Source organism: Notolabrus celidotus, chromosome 18 (genome assembly GCF_009762535.1).
Source record: "Notolabrus celidotus isolate fNotCel1 chromosome 18, fNotCel1.pri, whole genome shotgun sequence".
NCBI lineage: Eukaryota > Metazoa > Chordata > Actinopteri > Labriformes > Labridae > Notolabrus > Notolabrus celidotus.
The window spans coordinates 2197210-2219068 of NC_048289.1; the positions used below are offsets into that span (position 1 = coordinate 2197210).

At 44.9% G+C, this 21859-nt stretch overlaps 1 protein-coding gene across 1 annotated transcript in view; it reads right to left on the reverse strand.

Annotated features, from left to right (window-relative positions):
- The window catches only part of cacna1g (calcium channel, voltage-dependent, T type, alpha 1G subunit), a 436435-nt gene that overhangs the window by 60397 nt on the left and 354179 nt on the right, over positions 1-21859 (reverse strand). The window contains exons 23-27 of the mRNA XM_034708799.1: positions 15593-15719; positions 10694-10819; positions 10496-10585; positions 10156-10348; positions 8522-8572 (exon numbers count right to left, since the gene is read on the reverse strand). Of these exons, the coding sequence (XP_034564690.1) occupies positions 8522-8572; positions 10156-10348; positions 10496-10585; positions 10694-10819; positions 15593-15719 (587 nt within the window). The remainder of the gene's footprint in view (positions 1-8521; positions 8573-10155; positions 10349-10495; positions 10586-10693; positions 10820-15592; positions 15720-21859) is intronic.

Consider the following 21859-nt stretch of genomic DNA (forward strand, 5'->3'; position numbering starts at 1 on the left):
ACACACTACAAACAATGTGAAACCATTCTGCCGGGCTCTGCTGGCAATTAGCACTTAAATCAAAGCAACACAAGACAAGCAGCCCGGGGGAACAGAGGTGGGCTAAAGAACAACATTATTAACCAAAGGTTAAGTCCTGCAGACAGACGAGCAACACAAGCAACGACTCCTACGACGTGACGCGCATTCAGTGGGAATGAAGGCAGCTTCACTTTGTGTGTGTTTGCAGAGCTGCAGATGGATTCATATTCTGTCCATGCACATGTGTTCTTTGATAAGATGGCTGGTTTGGCCGAGATGTTACAAAATCGTGTTATGACAGTGAATTCAGGCGGGGGCTGACCCAGACAGAGCTGCTCGGGCTGCAGTGTTGATCTGTTAATATGGGCGACCACAATCTGACTGACTTCTAAGAGGAGTACAAGCTCAGCATGCACAGGGAGAACAGGTAGAACTCCAAAGTCGCATCGGTACGTAAGCAAAGCAACATCTAAAATGATGCAAGTAGGTTATAGGGACCCAGCATCATGCAGATAGACCCCTCAACGTAATCTCTGCAACCCTAAAAACCAGGGACATGTGCTCAACCAGATTTTAGTTATTCTTTCATTGTAAATATCTCACTCTTGTACTCTTTATTTCATTTTGTATAAAGTTTAACTTGATAACCATAAGTCCTGCTTCCTCGTTCAGACTTATGGATCAATCAAAGTCAACACTATCTTTTTTTCGTCTCTTGAAACAAATCAAAGAGTTAAAAACAATCATCTACTGCAGTCATAAAAGCTCCACGTTTATATTGTTTCATTTCTGCTGATAAATCACAAAAACGGTTGAGTCTTTCAAACTCTGACTTCTGAGTGATACAACACCAGAAACAGTTCCACCGCTGCTGTTTCACACATCAGACATGAGCCTGTTGGCTGCTGCAGAAACACTGAAAGCTTCATTACCTTGTTACAAGTTTCTGTCCATCAAAACATCCAGCACGGCGTCCTTCTATGGCCCGGGGAAGAAATCATACCAAACCAGTCTAACTATTTTCAGCAAACATGACATACACTGCAGATTTACCAGGTGTGTCCGTCATGACTTCAGAGAGCATGACTCAGCTATAGATGTTTCTGTCCTGATGTCCTAGTGTAGGACCCTTTACTAACAGTGAGATCATGGAAACGGCTTTAAAGCAAGATGTACCTACAGCACACTGATTTTCACCCATTGACCTTCCTGAACTGGTTTCAACAGTTTCTTCAGCTAAACCATCAACCTGTCTTTTAGACCCAATCCCAACTAAGCTGCTGAAAAAAGCCCTTCCATTAGTTAGCACTTCTTTAGCCTTTGGAATCATCTACCAGTCAGGGTCAGAGAGGCAGACCCCCTCTCTACTTTTAAGAGTAGGCTTCAAACTTTCCTTTTTTGATAAAGCTTATAGTTAGAGCTGGATCAGGCTTGGACCAGCTCTTAGTTATTGTTATGGTCCTGATTTGTTGTGTGATTTGCCCTAACCCTCTCTCTCTCTGCCTGCAGGTTGCATGGGTAGGGGCGGGGCCGGTCTCCTCAGCAGTGAGGCTCATCAGGCACACCTGTCCCTGATCTGCTCATCAGCACTGGCTTCTTAAGCCACCACCAAACACTCCTCCAGTGCCAGATTATTCCTCTAGCCGCATGCTCCATGTCCCATTGTAGCCTTGCTCCTGAGGAGATTCAAGCCACGCTTTTCTGTTTACTTATCTCGAGTTGTTTCCAGAGGATTGATTCCTAGTTTTTGTTTGTGAGTTTTTGATAGAACCTTTTTCCCCTTTTGGGTGATTTTGTGTTACTCCTAGTTTTGTACTTTTTCTCAGTTGTTTTTACCCGCAAGGCGCTTTTTGTTGAACCTTGGTTTTTGCTTAATAAATACTTTTTTCCCTGTACTCTGCATTTGGGTCCTAGTCCTTTGCTCAAGCCGTAACAGTTATGCTGCTATAGACTTAGACTGCTGGGGGAACTGACACACTGGGATCCTATCTCACCCCCTTTCTCCAACCCCTTTCTCCAACCCCCTCATCACTTACTTTAACTCTCCCTGTCCCATTAAAGTTACTAACCATAGACCTTTCTGGAGTCCCTGAGCTCCCTTGTCTCGTAGGTTCCTCTGAGCTGCCGTAGACGTCCTCCTGCTGTGGACGTTCCAGGACGTGCTGGACTCCAGCGGGTACAGCTACTACTATTCGTCTCATCACTATCACCACTCCCTCTCTCTCTTATTCTCCTCTATCCCTCTTTCCAGACCCAACTCGGTCGTGGCAGATGGCTAACATGAGTCTGGTTCTGCTCGAGGTTTCTGCCTGTTAAAGGAAGTTTGTCCTTGCCGCTGTAACTAGCTAAATACTGTGAGGTGCAATGCTCATGGTGGATTAAGGTGGGGTCAGACTGAGTCTTATCCTGTCTTGGTGTTGGGTCTCTGTTCATAATTTGACATAGAGTGGTCTAGACCTGCTCTGTTTGTAAAAGCGTCTTGAGATAACGTTTGTTGTGATTTGGAGCTATACAAATAAAGATTGATTGATTGATTGATTGATTAATTGATTGATTGATTGATTGATTGATGGATTGATTAATTGATTGATTGATTGATTGATGTGTAAATCTGTGTGTTTCATGGTGTAACCTTTTTAATTCTTGGTATTTTTCTGAATTTGTATATATATTGTAAAACTAAGTCAAGTTCACAGTATCTTAAGCTTCACTACACTGATGATGTAAAATGGTTTATTTTCCTTACCAGTCATTTAGCGGATATATGGATCTTTAACAACCCAAAAACTTGTTCTGCTGAAGTAATACTGAAAACTTGGCCCATGTTTCCCAGTTCTGGTTGTTACTGCCAGATAAAAATAAAGACTGATTTATTAGGTATTCATTTGCTGGGTGCACACAGGACCTCAAATTCAGAGCGCTTGTCACCTCTTTGTACAGTTCCGAGGCCACCAAAGAGACCTACCAACAGTGCACAGTGGTGAGAATGTGAGTCATGAAGCACTTCCGCTTCCCTAAGTTGTGACCATTGGGTGTGTTTTGAAATGCTCTGTATGCTTCTTACTTCCTTTCATTCAACGACATTTCATCAAGAAACTGTAAAAACTATTGATAGAAATCAGGTCAGAGCATCAGCAGCAGCTCTAAGCTCAGAAATTGTACCTCAAAAAACGAGTGGGATCACTTTTCTCCTCTGTGCTGTTGACAAAGCTGACATCAGAAAATCTGCCTCTTCTTAATTCTGATTGGTCAGTGTTCAAGAAGTGATATTGATGAGCATCGCAGTGTTCCAAAAGTTGAACTGTTTTAACCAAGTGGCAACCTCCAGCCACCAGAATTAAACCACATACACACCAATTCAAATCTTCTTCAGATCTTTACAGCAGAAATAAACATGTTTACAGCCTGGTTCAAAAGATGAGTGTAGTCTGGATAGCTCATTTCTCTATTGGCACATGGCACGGGGGATTTTTTAAAACTCAGCAGAAGATATTAAACTTAGGAGTTTTGCATAATGAGAGGCACAGCTGACTTGGCTGACAGGCAGGAGCACTGTTGCTGTTAGCGAGGAGGCTAAAGGCCCGCCTCTTTACCTCACACTAGCTCAACAGAAGTTAGGTTGAGTTCAGCATTTCCTACGATATGGCTTCAGAAACAGATGGGTGACGTCACGGAGACTACGTCCATTTATTACACAGTCTATGATTTCAACTGAGAGCGCTGACAACAATCAGCAGAGGCTGCATCCCCGTCTCCTCCTGCTGCTGTGTTGTGCATGATTCAATCCATCCTCCTGTGCTGCTCCACCTGCTTCTTCAACATGCTATCTGTTAAAAACAAGGCCAAACTCACACGCACAACCACCACGGCCTCTAAAGTAATCAATCTCCCCACACCAAACCTCACAGACTTAAACAACAGGGCCATCAGACACATCACAACCTCAATAGAACAGGACATCACACATCCACTAAACACCCACCTCATCCCACTCCCCTCAGGACGCAGACACAGGGCACCGAGGTGTAGAAGGGCTCGCCTTGGTAAGAGCCTGATCCCTGCTGTTATGGTGACCCTGAGCAACAGGCCTCGCTGAATGATATGACTTTGTTTGTTTGAGTGTTGATGCCTTTGTTGATAGTTTGTTGAGCTTGCAGTGTATGTTTTGTGATTGCCTATGTCTGTGGAAAGGCAGAAGGTGCTGTGAAAAAGAATTTCCCTAAGGGGACAATAAAGTCTTAAAGGTGACATATCATGCAAAATGGACTTTTTAATGGTTCTTTACCTGAAATATGTGTCCCTGGCATGTCTACAGCTTGTTCAGCCCATAGACTGTATAAAATACAACTGAACTTCTCCGCTTTTCATTCCCTGCACACATGTGTGCTAACAAGGAGCTTAGGAGGGAGGCATGCTGGTTGTAGGCTGTCTTAATAAACACAAAGGTCGGTTTTACTCCCCACGTCTGCAGATTTGAAGATCTAGTGGATGATTTTTATTTATCATGGATAAGTGCTAGCGCTAGTTAGCATAGCCACATAGCTACATGTTCATGGCTGTAGCTGTGTACCAAGACACACGTCGACATACTGACAAATAAAACAACAAGAAACACTAAATCTGTGACCAATCCTTCAGAAAGGTCCTGCTGCAGGCGCCTCTCCGTCAGGATCAGATTCTGGATCAGATTCAGAGGGTTGAAGTAACCCGGGTCTGTGAGCAGCCGTGTATATTCAGCCAACATGTAAACATTAGATCAACATGCTGGAGAGCCAAGGGCACATCCACTTCCTGAGGGGGCGTGGTCAGAGAGAAAACAGAGTGTTCTGAGGAGGACTGAAGAAGAGGGTTTTTCAGGCAGACCAAAACCTGATTTCAAAGTGTTTTTTTGAGCATAAACTTTTAAGACATGTTTTGGGGACCTCTTAGACCAATATATATTGATGAAAAAAGCGTGATATGTCACCTTTAAGCCTTAAGACTAAGTCTAAGGTCTTAAGAGGCTGAGGGCATATTAGTGTTGAGGACGCTGAATCACATTCAGTTTGAATGGAGAATAGACTTCCCCTGACTCTGTGTCCCTCTCCACTAAACTTAACTCATGTGTCTGTGTTGCCTTGCAGTGGAAATAATGTCGACGTCAGATAAAGGATTGGCCAGTGATGTCATCATCATAGGAAAGTGCATCTGTCAGCGGCGCACACATAGCTGTCTGTGAGCAGGTGTTGTTTACTGATGTCGAGCAGTTTAACGTTGGACCACGACCAAAAGCTCAGCTATGCTGCATTGTTGTTAAAAATGCAGCTGGTGTGGATGCTTCCACTCAACTTTATGTTAACTCACTGAGAACTATATGATTCAGAAGACTGCAACGCAACAACCAAGCTTCTGAGAAATATAGTTTTACTGCCAACACATACTCGTGGTGCCACTGCAAATACTCTTGACTCCTAACTCACCATCATCTCCTCACCTCTCTTTATTACCCTCCTCCTCCTCCTCCTCCTCCTCCTCCTCCTCCTCCTCCTCCCAGCATTTGAAGAAGACTGCACCACTGCAGCACAGGCTCAAGATAACAGAACAAACACACACTGTGTCTGACACATAAACAGCTTCCTCTGTGATCGAACCACAACACCCAAATCCACAATCACACATGATGTGGGGAGCTGTACTTTAAGTGTGTTTTCTCTTAACTATCTAAAGTCATAAATGTTAGAATACTTAAAGCACTGCGCAGAGCCACATGCCTGCACCATCAGAGACGTGTAGGGGTCCAGTTCTCCTCTCAGACATCCCTCCAGACTGAGAGGATAGGTGATTTGGGGATGAGAACTCCTCCTGAATATTTTATAACCTGCTCCGAGACCATCTGCTCTCTGACAAACACAATCACACACACAAACACAAGACAGACTACAATCCAGCTCCGTCAAGTCCACTTTCCAGGAATGATCTCACACTTAAAGACATTTCAGAGATGTATGTGGAAACAAAATAAAAACCATACGCCTGTGAAACTTTGATGATTCAGTGTTACAGAGGGAACTTCGACGAAACCTCTACCCGACCACCAGGACAGTACGAAGCAACAGTTTAACCACGTGTTCCTGCAGACAGTCAGAGTAGTCTGAGTGACCTTTATACTCAACAAGCCATTTCTGTTAACAAACACGCTGCAGTGTCAGATAATCAGTTACGCTACTTTGACCTTTGTGCACGGTTTTTCATTTTAAAACAGCCAAAAAATCAAAATACATTGAGGCTATTTGGCAAGAACCTTGACTCCATTTAAGGTTTTGTGTTAATAAGTTTACTCTACTGATTCTCATCTGATAACTAAACATGTCTGTTCTCTGTCCTGTAAATGAAGCAGGCGAACCAAAGGCCTCGACTGTCCCAGAATTATTCACAAGGCTTATTTCCAGCTGGAGTACCCGGGCAGGTGATCCCAAGAATTACACCATTACGTGCTCTAATTCAAACTCTTTAGGAAAGTTTGTTGCGTTAAATTTTCCAGCGGCTGTGGCTCAGTGGGTAGAGTCGGTCGTCTATCAATCTGAAGGTTGGCTCCCAGCTCCGGCAGTCACATGCCGAAGTGTCCTTGAGCAAGACACTGAACCCCGAATTGCTCCCTCTGTTGTTCAGAGGTGTGTGAGTGTGTACGAATGAGATTAGCTAACACTGATGGTCCCACAATATAGCAGCCTCTACCATCAGAGTCAGAAAGACTAGAAAAGCGCTATATAAGTACAAGTACAAGTCCATTTACATATTTATCAACATGCTTTGCTACCATTCATTGTCTTAAACTAAGGTAATGTAACCCCTGGTTCTCTACGCTCCCTGGTTTCGTTTAGCAGACACAAGAACACATCATATGTGTCGTGTTTGCCGTGTTTAAATGGTGTTACTGAACTTTGCAAAGCTTGGGCCGAGACAGTTTGGCTGTAACCATTATTCTTAATAACTTTGAAGTCAGCAAGACAAGACTGTGCAGAAAAACAGCCAGTGCAATATAAATGATTAATAAAAACTATCCTTTAAACATCATAATCTAAAGATATTCCTCATGTAACTTTGAGCCAAGCAACTTGGCATCTTCATCACATGCTCATCCCTCGAGGTCTCCTGATGAGAGTGCTGATTTCTTATTTCTTTATCAAACTGTTTGATGTTGTGGTTTATGACCATAAACTCCAATTTGTCACATTCCCATTGGCCAACTGTGCAGAAGAAGGGTCTCTGGTTCAAGAAAACGTCACATCGGACATCCACCAGATCCGTGTCTGGTCTGTCTCCGATCCGCTGTGGTCCGGCTTTGTGCTCTCTCGTCTGTAAACACCCACAAGTTGCATTTTCCAAACGCCGGACCGCCGGACAGCTGGAGTCATGTGACCGAGGTTTTCCCGCGGTAACTACTGAATCAAGGATTCCCTCTTCCTCCTCATCCATGTTGTCTTTGTGGTCTGGATGTTTTCATTTTGTTTTGGTGCCTGACTTCCTGTCTCGCTACATCTGCTCTGTTGAGATTGATGCGGAGTGGATCCAGTGGAAGTTAACACATTGAAAAGAATAGAAACCTATCAGATCCGGTGCTGTGACGGTTCTGAGACGGACCGGACACGGGTCAGGTGGAATTTGGCCGTCAGTCTGTGGGTCAGTCTCCCACTTTAGCTCAGATGGAATCTATTCTTAAAAGAGTTGCCAATACAATTCCACAGACAAACATGCTTCCAAGAAGAAGTGATTTTAATCACTTTGATTATCTCCTGACTCTTCCTCTGTGCTCTTTCCCTCACTCAAAGGAATCCCTCAACATCCACTGGATGAATTGCTTCAGTGTTGTTTGGTTGGTCATGAACCCTTCGTCTTCCAACAATGCAACCATGAAGATTATGTCTATGTGTTTTTAATAAGGACATTTTTTAAATAGAACCTGCAAAGCTAAGTGGAACTACTTCACATATAGTGTCAGTTTCAAATGTTTATAGCATACCATCATGCTAATCCAAGTTGCTTGTCTCTGACCTGGCACACTTTTTAAGGCAATTCCAACCTGTTCCTAGATCTCAGCAGTTTATTTGACGTACACAGTATTATCCAAAGCAACAGATAAGACAATTGGGCAAGGGTTGTCCCACACTGGAATTTCTATTTTAATGCCTGAATCAACTGCCATGGCACTACGCTGTTTACCTGCCCACCTAACCTGACAAGTCTCTTCTTCGTTGGTGGTGGTGAAGCGGCAGTGCGGTGTAGCTGACAGTGGATGGATTGTGGACAGTGCGATAGAGCTGTGAAAGACAAAGCCAGCACAGAGAGAACAGGTAACAGCATGTCCAGAGTATTGAGAGCTGATGGGAGGGAGGCAGGGGGGCGGGAACGCGGGATGGGGCCCTACCTCCCGTGATCATTGAACTGAGAACCCTAGCCACCATGGGTAGTCGTGGTTGGTGGTGGTTAAAGGGACACATAGAACATGCTGGAAACTCTGTACCTTTCAAAGTGCCTTCAGAAAGGGCCCAACTCACCCCCGGAACCAATAAATCTAGAGGAACGAGACTGTGTTAGTCGGACAGAAGCTTAAGACAGCAAGGAAGGAAGGATGGATGCTAGTTAGAAATGTGAGAGAGTCAAAGAAAGAGAAAGAGGGAAAGAGGGATGGAGTAAGGTTAGAAGGAAGCGATGAAAGATTAAGCTGGTTTATGTTCCTATGTTTGGTCTTTCCAGTGATTCTGAGTCCAGGTTTTGGATTCACACTTTTTTCGTTGGCGACAATCAGGAAGACATCGACTCTCAAATCAAAGTTCTTCATTAAAACATCTTAAAGCTAACAGGATAATCACACCAGGGAGGATCTGTCTTGCTATTTTATCATGAACCTGCTACCTAGCCATGTTCTCACCCTGAACGGTACTGTTAGTAAAAAAAGAGTTTCCCAAAAAGCCCCAAAAACAAACCTTCTACAAGAATGTTCAAATGTCTAAACTTTGATATGTGGAAGGTTTTGTGTGCTCTCGTGAAAGACGGGCCTCTTCAGGTAGAAAGTGTGCATGTGTTAAATGTGCACAGGCTTGATATTTCGGACAACCTTGGAACGTGGCCTCCTGAAAAAAGAAAATCAGTTTCCATCTGTATTTCTCAAGAAGGGACGGAAACATTCATACCTTCAAATCAAACCATCATCTTATATAGACGGCCACAAGGAGACTTATCTCCGCTCTAAGAAACCAAGGGCGTCCACTGCTCCTTGTACATAAAAAAGAAAGAGCCTCGGATTGAGTGGGTGAAAGTAAAGTAAGCACACCCACTGCGTTTATAGAAGTCTAACGCTAGCAGGAGCTAGCCTGTATGTTTTTGTTTAAGGAGGCAGTGGAAGATTAAAAATCAAACAAAGCAGTAACTCCTATACAGCCGTAGGGGAGGGGGAACAGGCAGGGAATCACCTAACCCCCTAGAGATCACTACGAGCAGTCTCAGATCTAAACTAGGGCGGACTCTGTAGTTGCTTCCAGTTTTTCGTCGACCCCTGCCCCTGCGGCTGTAACTAAACCACATGCAGAAGAGGGGAAGGGAGGGGGGTCATCTTGTTTTTTTGTATAGGGCAATCAAAAGATCAACAACTCCCCCTCCCTCTAGCTCTGTTTGTCCACCACCATGCAAGCCCCGTCCGTCAGCACTCACTGGTCATGCTCAAAGGGGCCATCCCAAGCGCGGCGTCTAAGGTAGACCAGGCAAGGGGGAAAGGAATAGGAGGGGGGCTAACACCAGCAGTCAGCTGTCCTCTCTCTGCAGACTTGCTGACTGTGGAAGCCTTTCTCAACGCCCGACTTCATCGACATGAAACGGATGTTGAAAGAGCCTCCATAGTCGGTGGCGGAGTCTTGCAGAGTCAGAATGGGTGACCACTGGACTGCAGCAAAAACTCGCTACGAGGAGAGGATGATCGACGGAGAGGGAGGGTTCTACCGCAGCAAATGTAGTTGGTACTAAGTCACTAATTGCGTTTCTTTGGACTCGGCCAAACCAAATCAAAAAAAGCAAAAAGAAAACAAGAAGGCTCAGGCTCAAATCAAGCAGGACTCAGAAAGATGTGGAAAGACTACCGACCAGCCAGCTCCTTCTCCTTACTCCTTCTCTTTTTCTCCATGCGTTTCAGTCTCTTCTCCTCCCTGCGCTTGGCCTCCTCGGCTTCCTGGTGGCGCCTGCACTTGTGGAAGTTCTCCACCACCACGCCCACGAACATGTTGAGCACGAAGAAAGCCACAATCAGAAGGAAGGAGATGAAGTAGAGCAGCATCCAGGGGTTGTAGTTCATGACCGGCTGCAACAAACACAGGACACAGAGAAGGTTGAGCAGATTCCCTACAAACATCCTGCCAATTAACACGCTTTTTACCCAAACGTATAAATCATGTAGTTCAGATTAGACAGATTAGCTACCACCAAATGATTTGTCCTTGTTGTTTACCTGTTGGTCCACTCCTACAGCGTCCAGGCCATCATACATGATATCCACCCAGCCATCTTTCGACGCCAAAACAAACAGAGACATCAAGGCCTGAGACCAGAGGAGAGAGTGTGTGGGTTAGGATTACATACTTCTCTGAGGAGACTAAGATTAACGCTGAGTTATCCGATAAGAAATCTTGGTGTTTTGAAGACTCACCTGTCCCAGGTTGTCAAAGTTGTATTTGTGTCTGACCCATTTATGGTTGTTCTGAAGGCAGTCTGACTTGTTGGTGATGTTCTTTACATCTTCCCCTTGACAGACAAAGAACTTTCCCTTGAAGAGCTGCAGAGAAAAACACAGACACAATGATTACTGCACAGCAAGCCTCATCAGGCAGAGGATAACAAAACAGGTTTCTGCAAAGTTTTTGGTCTAAAAATTTTAATTCAGTTACCCTACACCTTAGATCAAATACCTTTATGTCTGCTGTGGGACTACTTCTTTCTTAAGGTTCATTTAGACCAAGAGTTCTGGGGTCTTTTAGCCCTTAGAACTACTGTCCTCTGAACTAAAAGGTTCCTGTGCCCCCATTGTTGTCTGCATTTCGACCGCGGGCTGAAGTTCTGGGTAGATTGTGCAAATCAGGCCAGTGACTCAAGGAGGAAATACAAAGTAAATGCACTACACCACCAGACCAGTAGAGGGCAGTAAAACAATACAAATGCCATTCATCACAGATGACACCATAGAAGCAGACGGACAGGCAGGTATCATTATGAGCAACACAACAGTTAGCCTGTTAGCATGAAGAGACTCAGCTGGTGCTGTTTTAGATGGTGCTATATTTCATCACAGATGGATTCACTGAATCAACACGTGAGAGGAGATAAGCGCGAGTAGCAAAGACGTTTCAACACGGCTTTAAAATCCTTTTGAACTCAAAAAGCCGTGGCAGAGATCGACCGGTGTTTTGGTTTAAACAGCGACCCTGTTAACTGGAGACTTTCAGCCGGATGCATCCCTCATAAACGTCTTTAGACGATCATTAAATATCTGATGAGGATATTTTGAAATCTTAATAAAAACTAAACTAGTTTGCATTCCCAGGAACTCCCTCTGTGTTTCAATAGCTGTGTAAACTCCACAAACACTGACACGTTCAGCTGAAGGTCTCCAGTTTACAGGGTCACTTTTAAAACCGTAACACCGGGAGAGACGCATTCACGGTGGGCTGAGAGAAGACTACTGTTACAAGCTGCTAAATCAAGAGAATCACAGCTTCTTCTTTTGAAAAGTACACACACATACAAAAAAGATAGAACAAATCAAAACTAATGAAAGAAAGAGAAATCAAGTGAATCACAGATGTGTGTGATGTTATTGTGGACGGAGGGAGGAATAAAAACCCTGTGGTTAATCTACCAATCAGACATGTTCAGCATTGCAGGCCCTGGCCCTCGAAATTCCAGGGACCTTTGAAAAGTACTACCCCCCTAGCAGGGGCTTTTCAGGGGGGAGATTATCTACCCCTGAACTAAATTTAGACCCTGGGTCCATGGGACGAAACGCACGTAGTTCCGGGGTAAAGTTCCACAGAAGCATTAAGACATACTGTTAAATGACAGCTTCAGATTACAGTCTAATTTAAAAACAATACATATAATCCCTTTTAATGTTTAAGCATTCTAATCCAACAAAACTGTCCCATTAAATATTCATGTAACTGCATCCCTCTACACTAAAGCTGAAATGATCTCTGCAACTTCCCTTAGAAATCTTTATGTTGGAGGATAACATATTCATGCAGATATTAAAACAGAGCGTATCTTCCCCACAATATTCTAGTTACTGTGCACAGATCGGCTCATGCTGGGAGTTCTGTTCCTGCAAAGAGAGAGCCTTTCTTTAATTGATAATAGAGTGCAGGTCTGCAGCAGCACCTCAGCCTTCCTTTCAGCTGCAGTGAGACCAGTTACAAGGTAACAACTGCAGCTGAAGTCCAGCTCCTGAGCTGAATAATAATTGAGAGGTACCACTGCTGCTCATACAGGGACCAGTCTCTTGTACAAGGTGGAATAAGAATGCAGCGCAAAGTAAAGGTTGTGGTGTCTGTAAGAGCAAGATGAAGACACTTTAGCTCGCATCCAGAGATTTTACCTAGCTAAGCTAACCACCATAGGCAACATCTAATCCTACTTTATGCAAAAGGCTGTGTGTATTTCCTATAGTCATTTTTTATCTCTTTCATGCACATAGTATCAGGATGGTCTTTATTTATTTAGTTTATGATGTAGTCTCAATTATGATTCCCACAGCATGAGGCTGAGCAAAGCATCCAGCCAAGGTGTGTGATTACCACAGCTTCAGGGTTTAAAGCCTCTGGTAACCCAAATCATCAAAAAACGTTCTACCTATGATATTTCTGACCATATGTAAATACTAAAAACTATGTAAAAATATTAGAACTCAACTTTGATCCATTTTTCAAATATGTTCAATTACGTTTTTAACACGTTTTCACACTGGGTTTTAAGAGGGCTGGTTTAACCTGATATTTATTACATCATAAATATCCAACAAATCAGAAATGAAACTGAGTCACGTGCACACATGTTCAAGAAAACTACTCCCCTCCTGCTCAGACTGTCTCCCTGTCTGCACATCCACAGCTGAAGATGACAGCTTGTTGTCATTCTTCTATTTTCTAACTGCGATAAATTGGGGAAACTTTGGGGCGCGGGTGAGATGAGCTGCGGCTGAGTGGCTAAAGCAGTCCTGCATATGCTTAGCTCATTTTCTGCAGGACCGGTTCACTTACTCTCCCCAGGATCGGTTAACTAACTGTCCCCAGGACCGGTTCACTAACTACCCCCTGGACTGGTACACTAACTTTCCCCAGGACCCGTACACTAAATGTCCCCAGGACTGGTTCACTAACTTTCCCCAGCACCAGTTCACTAACTTTCCCCAGGACCAGTTCACTAACTTTCCCCAGGACCGGTTCACTAACTTCCCCCAGGACTGGTTCACTAACTTTCCCCAGCACCAGTTCACTAACTTTCCCCAGGACCGGTTCACTAACTTACCCCAGGACCAGTCCACTAACTTTCCCCAGGACTGGTTCACTAACTTACCCCAGGACCAGTCCACCAACTTACCCCAGGACCAGTCCACTAACTTTCCCCAGGACCGGTCCACTTACTTTCCCCAGGACCGGTTCACTAACTTTCCCCAGGACCGGTTCACTAACTTTCCCCAGGACCGGTCCACTAACTTTCCCCAGGACCGGTTCACCAACTTACCCCAGAACCAGTCCACTAACTTTCCCCAGGACCGGTTCACTAACTTACCCCAGGACCAGTCCGCTAACTTACCCCAGGACCAGTCCACTAACTTTCCCCAGGACCGGTCCACTAACTTTCCCCAGGACCAGTTCACTAACTTACCCCAGGACCAGTCCACTAACTTTCCCCAGGACCGGTTCACTAACTTACCCCAGGACCAGTCCACTAACTTACCCCAGGACCCTTTCACTAACTTCCCCCAGGACCGGTTCCCCAGGACCGGTTCAATAACTTCCCCCAGGACCGGTTCACTAACTTTCCCCAGGACCGGTTCTCTAACTTTCCCCAAACAGCTCAGAGTTTAGACAAACAGCTCCGTCTGACACCCGGAGCCGAGCTCCTCTGCGTCCACATACTACACTTCAGCCTCCTCTGCTCCGGGCGTCCCATGGTCCTGATGCCCCGGAGACTACGGAGTGATAAAACTAATAAATGATAGAAGTCCTGATTCTGAAGTATTCTGTGACTCAGCACTCAGAGACCATTGTAAATGAATCATTTTCAGATTCTGGAGTTTTGATGTCTTTAGATTCAGAGTCAGACGGCTCAAACATGCAGGCTGTGAACTCTCTCTTGACCTGTCAATCAAAGAGTTAGGCCACGCCCACACAGTCCTGAGAAATGCTCTGACCTGTAAAATAAGTTGTTTTTGAACAGAGTTTTTTGAGTTATGGATGTTTAATTTCACTCAGATTTTTGTTGAAGCTTGATCAACCATTACATTTTGATATTCTATAAGAATTTTAAATATCCCATTTATGTTTCCAGAGGCTTTAAAGGCTGGGGTTAGGGTGCTAACTTGGAAAAGCAGTGCCACTTTTAAATCCTCTGGGAACATGATTTGAATATTTAAAGTGTATATATAATATATATAATATTCAACAAAAATGACAACAAGCTGTCATCTTCAGCGGTGGATGTGCAGACAGGGACACACGAGCACAGCGGTGCAAAGAGCAGAGAGACAGCTATACAGACAGATTACAGGCAGAACGTGATTAGCAAACAAGCTAACAGCTAAGACAACACTGAGGGGAGCTGTCTGAGACGTCAGGAGACGGTCTGAGCAGGAGAAGAGGAGTTTTGTTGAACATGTGTGGGCGTGACTCAGTGTTTCATTTCTGATTGGTTAGATATTTATTAGTTAACCCGAACCACTTTAACCTAGCATCACTTCACCAAAGACTTGACTGACAATATTCAAAAATGGAATAACGTTCAGTTCTAATATGATTATGTGACTATAAATATTATAGTTAGAAGGTTCTTGTTGATTTGGGTTACAAGAGGCTTTAAGATATCACAGAATAGTCACAGGTCTCATTCTGACCGTGGTCGTCCTGCATTATACTCAGACATGTTCCTCATTGGAGGATCAGAGTGCTGCAGTGAACCTGTTAATGGTATTCAGCCTGTCCTCCTTGCCTCATGGGATAGTCACCATCATTAACCCTAAATGACATTGTTTTACTCCGACAGATGGTTTATGGACATTGACATGCATGGCAAAGAGACAGACGCCTTAACTGTGCCAAGGCCACAGAGCTGTTTGGTCCTTGGGCAGGACGCCATGCAATCTTCATCACGAGCGGATAAGAATACAGAAGTGTCCGAGCACATGAGTTATAGAGCAGGAGAAAGGGTTTTTGCTTTAATAGTGTGTGTCCTACATATATGGACAAGGAGGAAAGTGAAAAATTGCATGACTAGTCATTTGGGCTTTCACCTCCTTGTTTCCTCCTTATTTATTTTTCCTCTCCTCCGTTCTCACCTGTACTCCCAGGATGCCGAAGATAATGAAGAAGGCGCAGCAGATGACCACAATGTTTCCGATGGGCTTCAGCGATGACATCAGGGTCTCGACTACCAGCTTCAGGCCCGGGGCTCTGCTGATTACTCTGGAACAAAACATATAATGGGACTTTAGTGTTCTGCACATATCTGTGTTTGAGTGCAGAGAACTCCTCGGCCACTTACAGCACGGCTCACACCAGATGGAGCAGGAACGCCTGCAGCGCCCCAACCCCCCACCCTAACACACCCTCAGGCCCTTACCCAGGACACACACAGTCACACCAACACACACATTTTTTCTGATGACTCAAGATTCACCAAAAGCAGTGACCCTTTTTGTCATTTGCACACTTTGCAGAACTTTTCCAATTAGATAACTTCCTCGCTTACAAGCAGATTACCTGATCTATCATTCACCGCAGCCTTTCTTTTAAAAACTGCAGTTTCTCATCGTGCAAACCTTTCTCTGCTTCCTTTTATTCCAGCAGTCAAGTAAACAGACACATCTAATTAAGCCAATGAAGTGATGAGGATGTTTAATTAGTGCCAGCATGGAAGCCAGCGCTGCACCGCACTGCAGCTGAGACAGAAACACACATAGAGCTCATAAAACTGGCCAATTTGCACATGCATACACACACACACACACACACACACACACACACACACACACACACACACACACACACACACATGCACTCACAGTCACTGCATGGATACCTAACCCAAGAGCAGATGTACATGCACATGCTCATTGATGCAGAACTCACACAGTATAGTGAGGGATCATCTTTCCACCACAAACTCTGTGATAGATAAGATACATGGAAAAGCTTTAAACAGTGCTCCACAGGCTAACAGGCAGTAGAGGTGATAATCCGCCCTGCCTTTGTCTGTTAGCGATGTCTACATTGTACGTTTTCTCCTGAAGAGACGGCAGAGTGAAGGAAGAGTCGATAGCACATTAAGAAAAGACATGAGATGATAAAAGGCCAGGACCAGCCGAGGCCTCTAATCAATACCTCTGATCAGAGAAAAAACAAGCTCGTAGCTACAGCTCATTACTCCGCAGCTCACTGCCTCTTCTGACAGTCATGCAGTAGCACATCTGACCCACAGAGGGCGCTGTTGTCCAAGAGCTTCATCTGCAGCTGTGTCCTGTTAGATCAATGCAGTAGTGCTAGCAGTTGTATTCATATATGCACTTAATTCCTCTTTTTCAAAAAAGCGACTTTTTCTGGTGTTAATGGAGACTTTTGGAGACTGACATGAAGGCATGTATCGTTCTTACTCTTCCCAATGAGCAGTGGATGCTGCTGTGAGTCCCTCCTAGCTGCATTCAGAGCAGGAGGTGTTCACCCCTCAGCATCCAGACTGCAAATGTATCATGCATGTACGAAGACACAGATGGCTGATCCCGCCTACTGTCTCTGTTTGGTCCATTTAGATAGTTAATGTGGATGGTATCCAACCCCTACTCATCCCTCCTTACCTCGACCCCTAATATTCCCTCCTTACCTCAATCCCTACTCATCCCTCCTTACCTCGACCCCCAACATTCCCTCCTTACCTCAATCCCTACTCATTCCTCCTTACCTCGATCCCTAATATTCCCTCCTTACCTCAATCCCTACTCATCCCTCCTTACCTCGACCCCCAATATTCCCTCCTTACCTCAATCCCTACTCATTCCTCCTTACCTCGATCCCTAATATTCCCTCCTTACCTCAATCCCTACTCATCCCTCCTTACCTCGACCCCTAATATTCCCTCCTCACCACGATCCCTACTCATCCCTCCTTACTTCGACCCCTCCATACTCATCCCTCCTTACCTGAATGCTGTGCCACAATTAACTTTCCTTCCAACACAACACCAGCTTTGACAGATCTGCATTGGGAGCCATTTCTAATAAGTCAGTATTTTAAATAAACACAACAAACAATTAAAGTAAGCAGATACAGACTTAATATCAGCTCTCTAAGTTGGAAAATAAATGTATGTCTCTACCTCAGGAGGACACTGCCACTGCACACATGCTTCTTCCACAACCTTACCATCCTTCACTTCTTGTTTTGAGCCACACAGGGACTGACGCAGTAAGACGCCATCCTTGCAGCCCTCCATGGTGTAAGACCTGGTGAAAGTTGACTGCTGCGCTGCAAACTTCCTCTTCAGCTCTCTCACTATATCTGGGTTCATAGATCTGTTTCACCAGGACATTAGTCTCATTGCCTTTGGGCACGTCTCAGAATCCTATTCCAAATTGCCATTCTTGAGCAAGACCACACTCCCAATTTGAGAAAACCAAAGATAAATCTGCCTCCCACTGCAGGTGAAAAGAATACGTTTTCACCATTTCAGCATCAGACATGTATGTGATTTAAAGTGTAACTAACAGCTAACTGATTAATGATTGACAGCTTTCTGCTGCTACTCACGTCAGTGCCCGGACAGGCACCGACACAACAAGTAGCAAGTAGAAAAACAGTGATATGAAGGGGTTTTTTAGAGGCTTCTCACAATCGACTTGTTGTGCACCACTGATCTATGTTGTTGTTGGTCGCAAATAACTCTGTTACACCACCATGGTTTCTTCTGTGTTGAGGGAAGTAAATCTTTATCTAGAACCATACTCATCCCTCCTTGACTTGACCCCTACCAATCCCCCCTTACCTCGACCCTTACTCTTCCCTCCTTACCTCAACCCCTACCCATCCCCCTTACCTCGACCCCTACTCTTCCCTCCTTACCTGAACCCCTACCCATCCCCCCTTACCTTGGCCCCTACTAATCCCTCTTTACCTGGACCCTATTCATCCCACCTTACCTGGACCACTACTCATCCTTCCTTATCTCGACCTCTACTCATCCCTCCTTACCTTGACCTCTAATCATCCCTCTTTACCTTGACACTACTCATACAACCTTACCTGGACCCCTACCCATCCCCCCTTACCTTGACCACTACCCATCCCCCCTTACCTTGACCACTACCTATCCCCCCTTACCTTAAGCCCTACTCATCCCTCCTTACCTCGACCACTACTCTTCCTTCCTTACCTGGACCCCTATCCATCCCCCCTTACCTCGACCACTACTCTTCCCCCCTTACCTTGAGCCCTACTCATCCCTCCTTACCTGGATGCCTATTCATCCCTCCTCACCACGATCCCTACTCATCCTTCCTTATCTCAACCTCTACTCATCCCTCCTTACCTGGACCACTACTCATCCTTCCTTATCTGGACCACTACTCATCCTTCCTTATCTCAACCTCTACTCATCCCTCCTTACCTTGACCTCTAACCATCCCTCCTTACCTTGATACTACTCATACAACCTTACCTGGACCCCTACTCATCCCTCCTTACCTTGACGACTATTAATCCCTCCTTACCTCGACCCCTACTAATCCCTCCTTTACCTCAACCCATATTCATCCATCCTTACCTCAACCCCTATTCATCCATCCTTACCTCAACCCCTACCAATCCCCCCTTACCTGGACCCTTATTTATCCCTCCTTACCTGGACCCCTATTCATCCCTCCTTATCTCGATCCCTACTCATTCCTCCTTTCCTGGACCCCTATTCATCCCTCCTTATCTCGACCCCAACTCATTCCTCCCTACCTCGCAAACCTACTCATCCCTCCTTACCTGGACCCCTACTCATCCCCCTTACCTCAACCCCTGCCAATCCCCCCTTACCTCGCAAATCTACTTATCCCTTCTTACCTCGACCACTAGTCATCCCTCCTTATCCTGACCCCTACTCATTCCTCCCTAACTCGCAAACCTACTCACCCCTCATTACCTGGACCCCTACCGATCCCTCCTTATCCTGACCCTTACTAATCCCTCCTTACCTCTACTATCCTGTGTGCACCAAAACCAAACCATGTGTATACAAAAACACCAGAACACGTGTTTAAATCGTTGTGGATGGTATTTCAAAATCCATGTTGAGGTAGAACACGACAGCTGTGAAGGTATCGAAACCAGTACACAGCCCTGTCCTCCAATAGAGGAGAGGAGGGCCTTTATTATGAGTTGGTACACTCTGAGGAAGGACACACTCTACAACAGGCCCCTCCATAAAGTCTATTTGCATATGACTTGGTTTAAGGATGAGGAGGAGCTGAATGGAGGGAGTAACAGAGAAAGAAGTTCTTCTTATCTACCTCTTTGCATAATTCACAGCAGTTCAGAGCGTGACCTTGTTTTTTGTGCTTTACAAAGGAGCGGGGGGTAGCGTGCTGCGATGTGCAACACCTGCACATGCACCACCCATCTCTCTCAGCGACCAGCCCAGTGCTCACACTGGGGAAAGAAAACAAGTCGGGCAAACACTGAGCGTAATCATGATATGCAGGAAGAAGAAAAATAGGTAAATGAGGGAGGAGATGAAGAAGCACAAATATAAAGAGAATAAAAAATAAGGAGGAAGACACTTCCTGTATTTTGTGTTTGTTCCTGTCTCCCACTGTTCCTTCTTCTGTAATTGTCCTCCCACTCTCCTCTTTCAAACATACAACCGTCCTTCCTCTGCAGCTGTCTAACTTTAACCACGTACTACAAATGTACCTCGTGCTAAATGAGCAAAATGCTAATGTGGACTGTCAGGGATTGAACTCTAGTATCTCACAACCATTATCCGAATGTCTTGAAGAATGATACGGGCTAAGTTAATTAGCTGTCATCAGGGCTGTCACAAGAAAGGCATGAGGGTAATAAAAACTTAAATACAAGTGTTCAGGTACATAAACAAGCTAATCATCACCCAGTGAATGATGAGCTCAAAGGCAGAGCTGACAGGGGGGAGGGGTTATCAATACAAAAAGTGGCTGGTCTGCACGGCATCACAAACAACACAAAGCTGCTCCAATCAGTCCACCTGGAATGAAGTCCTGGAGTGTGACAGGTGCACTTAATGAACACGCTGCAGTGAGCGGAGGTTTCTGGGTTGCAGGCTGAATTGTGGATGAGGTGTAGGTGGTGCTGGGTGACATAAAAGTGCCACACGGTGACACAGGTTTCGAACCTCTGGGCCTGCCCTGAAGCTGGCCCTCAGCTCTGGCTGTGAGCTTGATGAATGACTGCAGAGGTGTGTGTGTGTGAGTGAGTGTGTGTGTGTGTTTCCAGTTAAATAAAGCTGATGCATCATTCTGTCCCATGCACAGACACACACATGCTCGTGTTTCCCTGTGGACGGTTGTCTCTTGTGCATCCTAATACCATCATTAATATCTCTAATGAGAGCAAACTCAAACCGACACTTCCCACAAACACACTCAGACTACAGAGTCACCTGCCTGCTGCAATAACACACACACACACACACACACACACACACACACACACACACACACACACACACACACACACACACACACACACACACACACATGTTGCAAGAAGCCTGAGAATATGAGGATGCTCCTGCCTGAGTGAACCCCACATTCTCTGCACAGCCAGAGGGGGAACAGACACGCTGATCTAATAATAACAAACTAATATAGAGACAAACACAGAGGATGGGACGGATCACAAAGCTGGACAACACAGTTTCTGAGCTTCAGAGTATTGCTGTTATTACTGTTATTATCTTTAAGACAACATTTACAGGCTTGCTCTAATTTTTGGGGACAAGATTCTTTATTTCAACAAGATTTATTTTTACAAAATCCAGCCTGTTACCAAATATGTACATTTTAATGGAGTTTGTTAAGATTTCCACATTTGATACAAACTTAATTATAATGCACAGTAATGACTTAAGCTGCATTTCAACCAAGAGTTCTGGGGTCTTTTAGCCCCCAGATCTACTTTCCCCTGAACTAAAAGGTTCCTGTGCCCCCTTTGTTGTCTGCATTTCGACCGCGGGCTGAAGTCCTGGGTATATTGTACAAATCAGGCAAGTGACTCGTGGAGGAAAAAAAAGTAAATGCACTACACCACCAGACCAGTAGAGGGCAGTAAAACAAAGAGGAATGCCATTCATCACAGATGACACCATAGAAGCAGACGGACAGACAGGTATCATTATGAGCAACACAACAGTTAGCCTGTTAGCATGAAGAGACTCAGCTGGTCTGTTTTAGATGGTGCTATATTTCATCACAGACGGATTCACTGAATCAACACGTGAGAGGAGATAAGCACGAGTAGCAAAGACGTTTCAACACGGCTTCAAAATCCTTTTGAACTCAAAAAGCCGTGGCAGAGATCGGCCAGTGTTT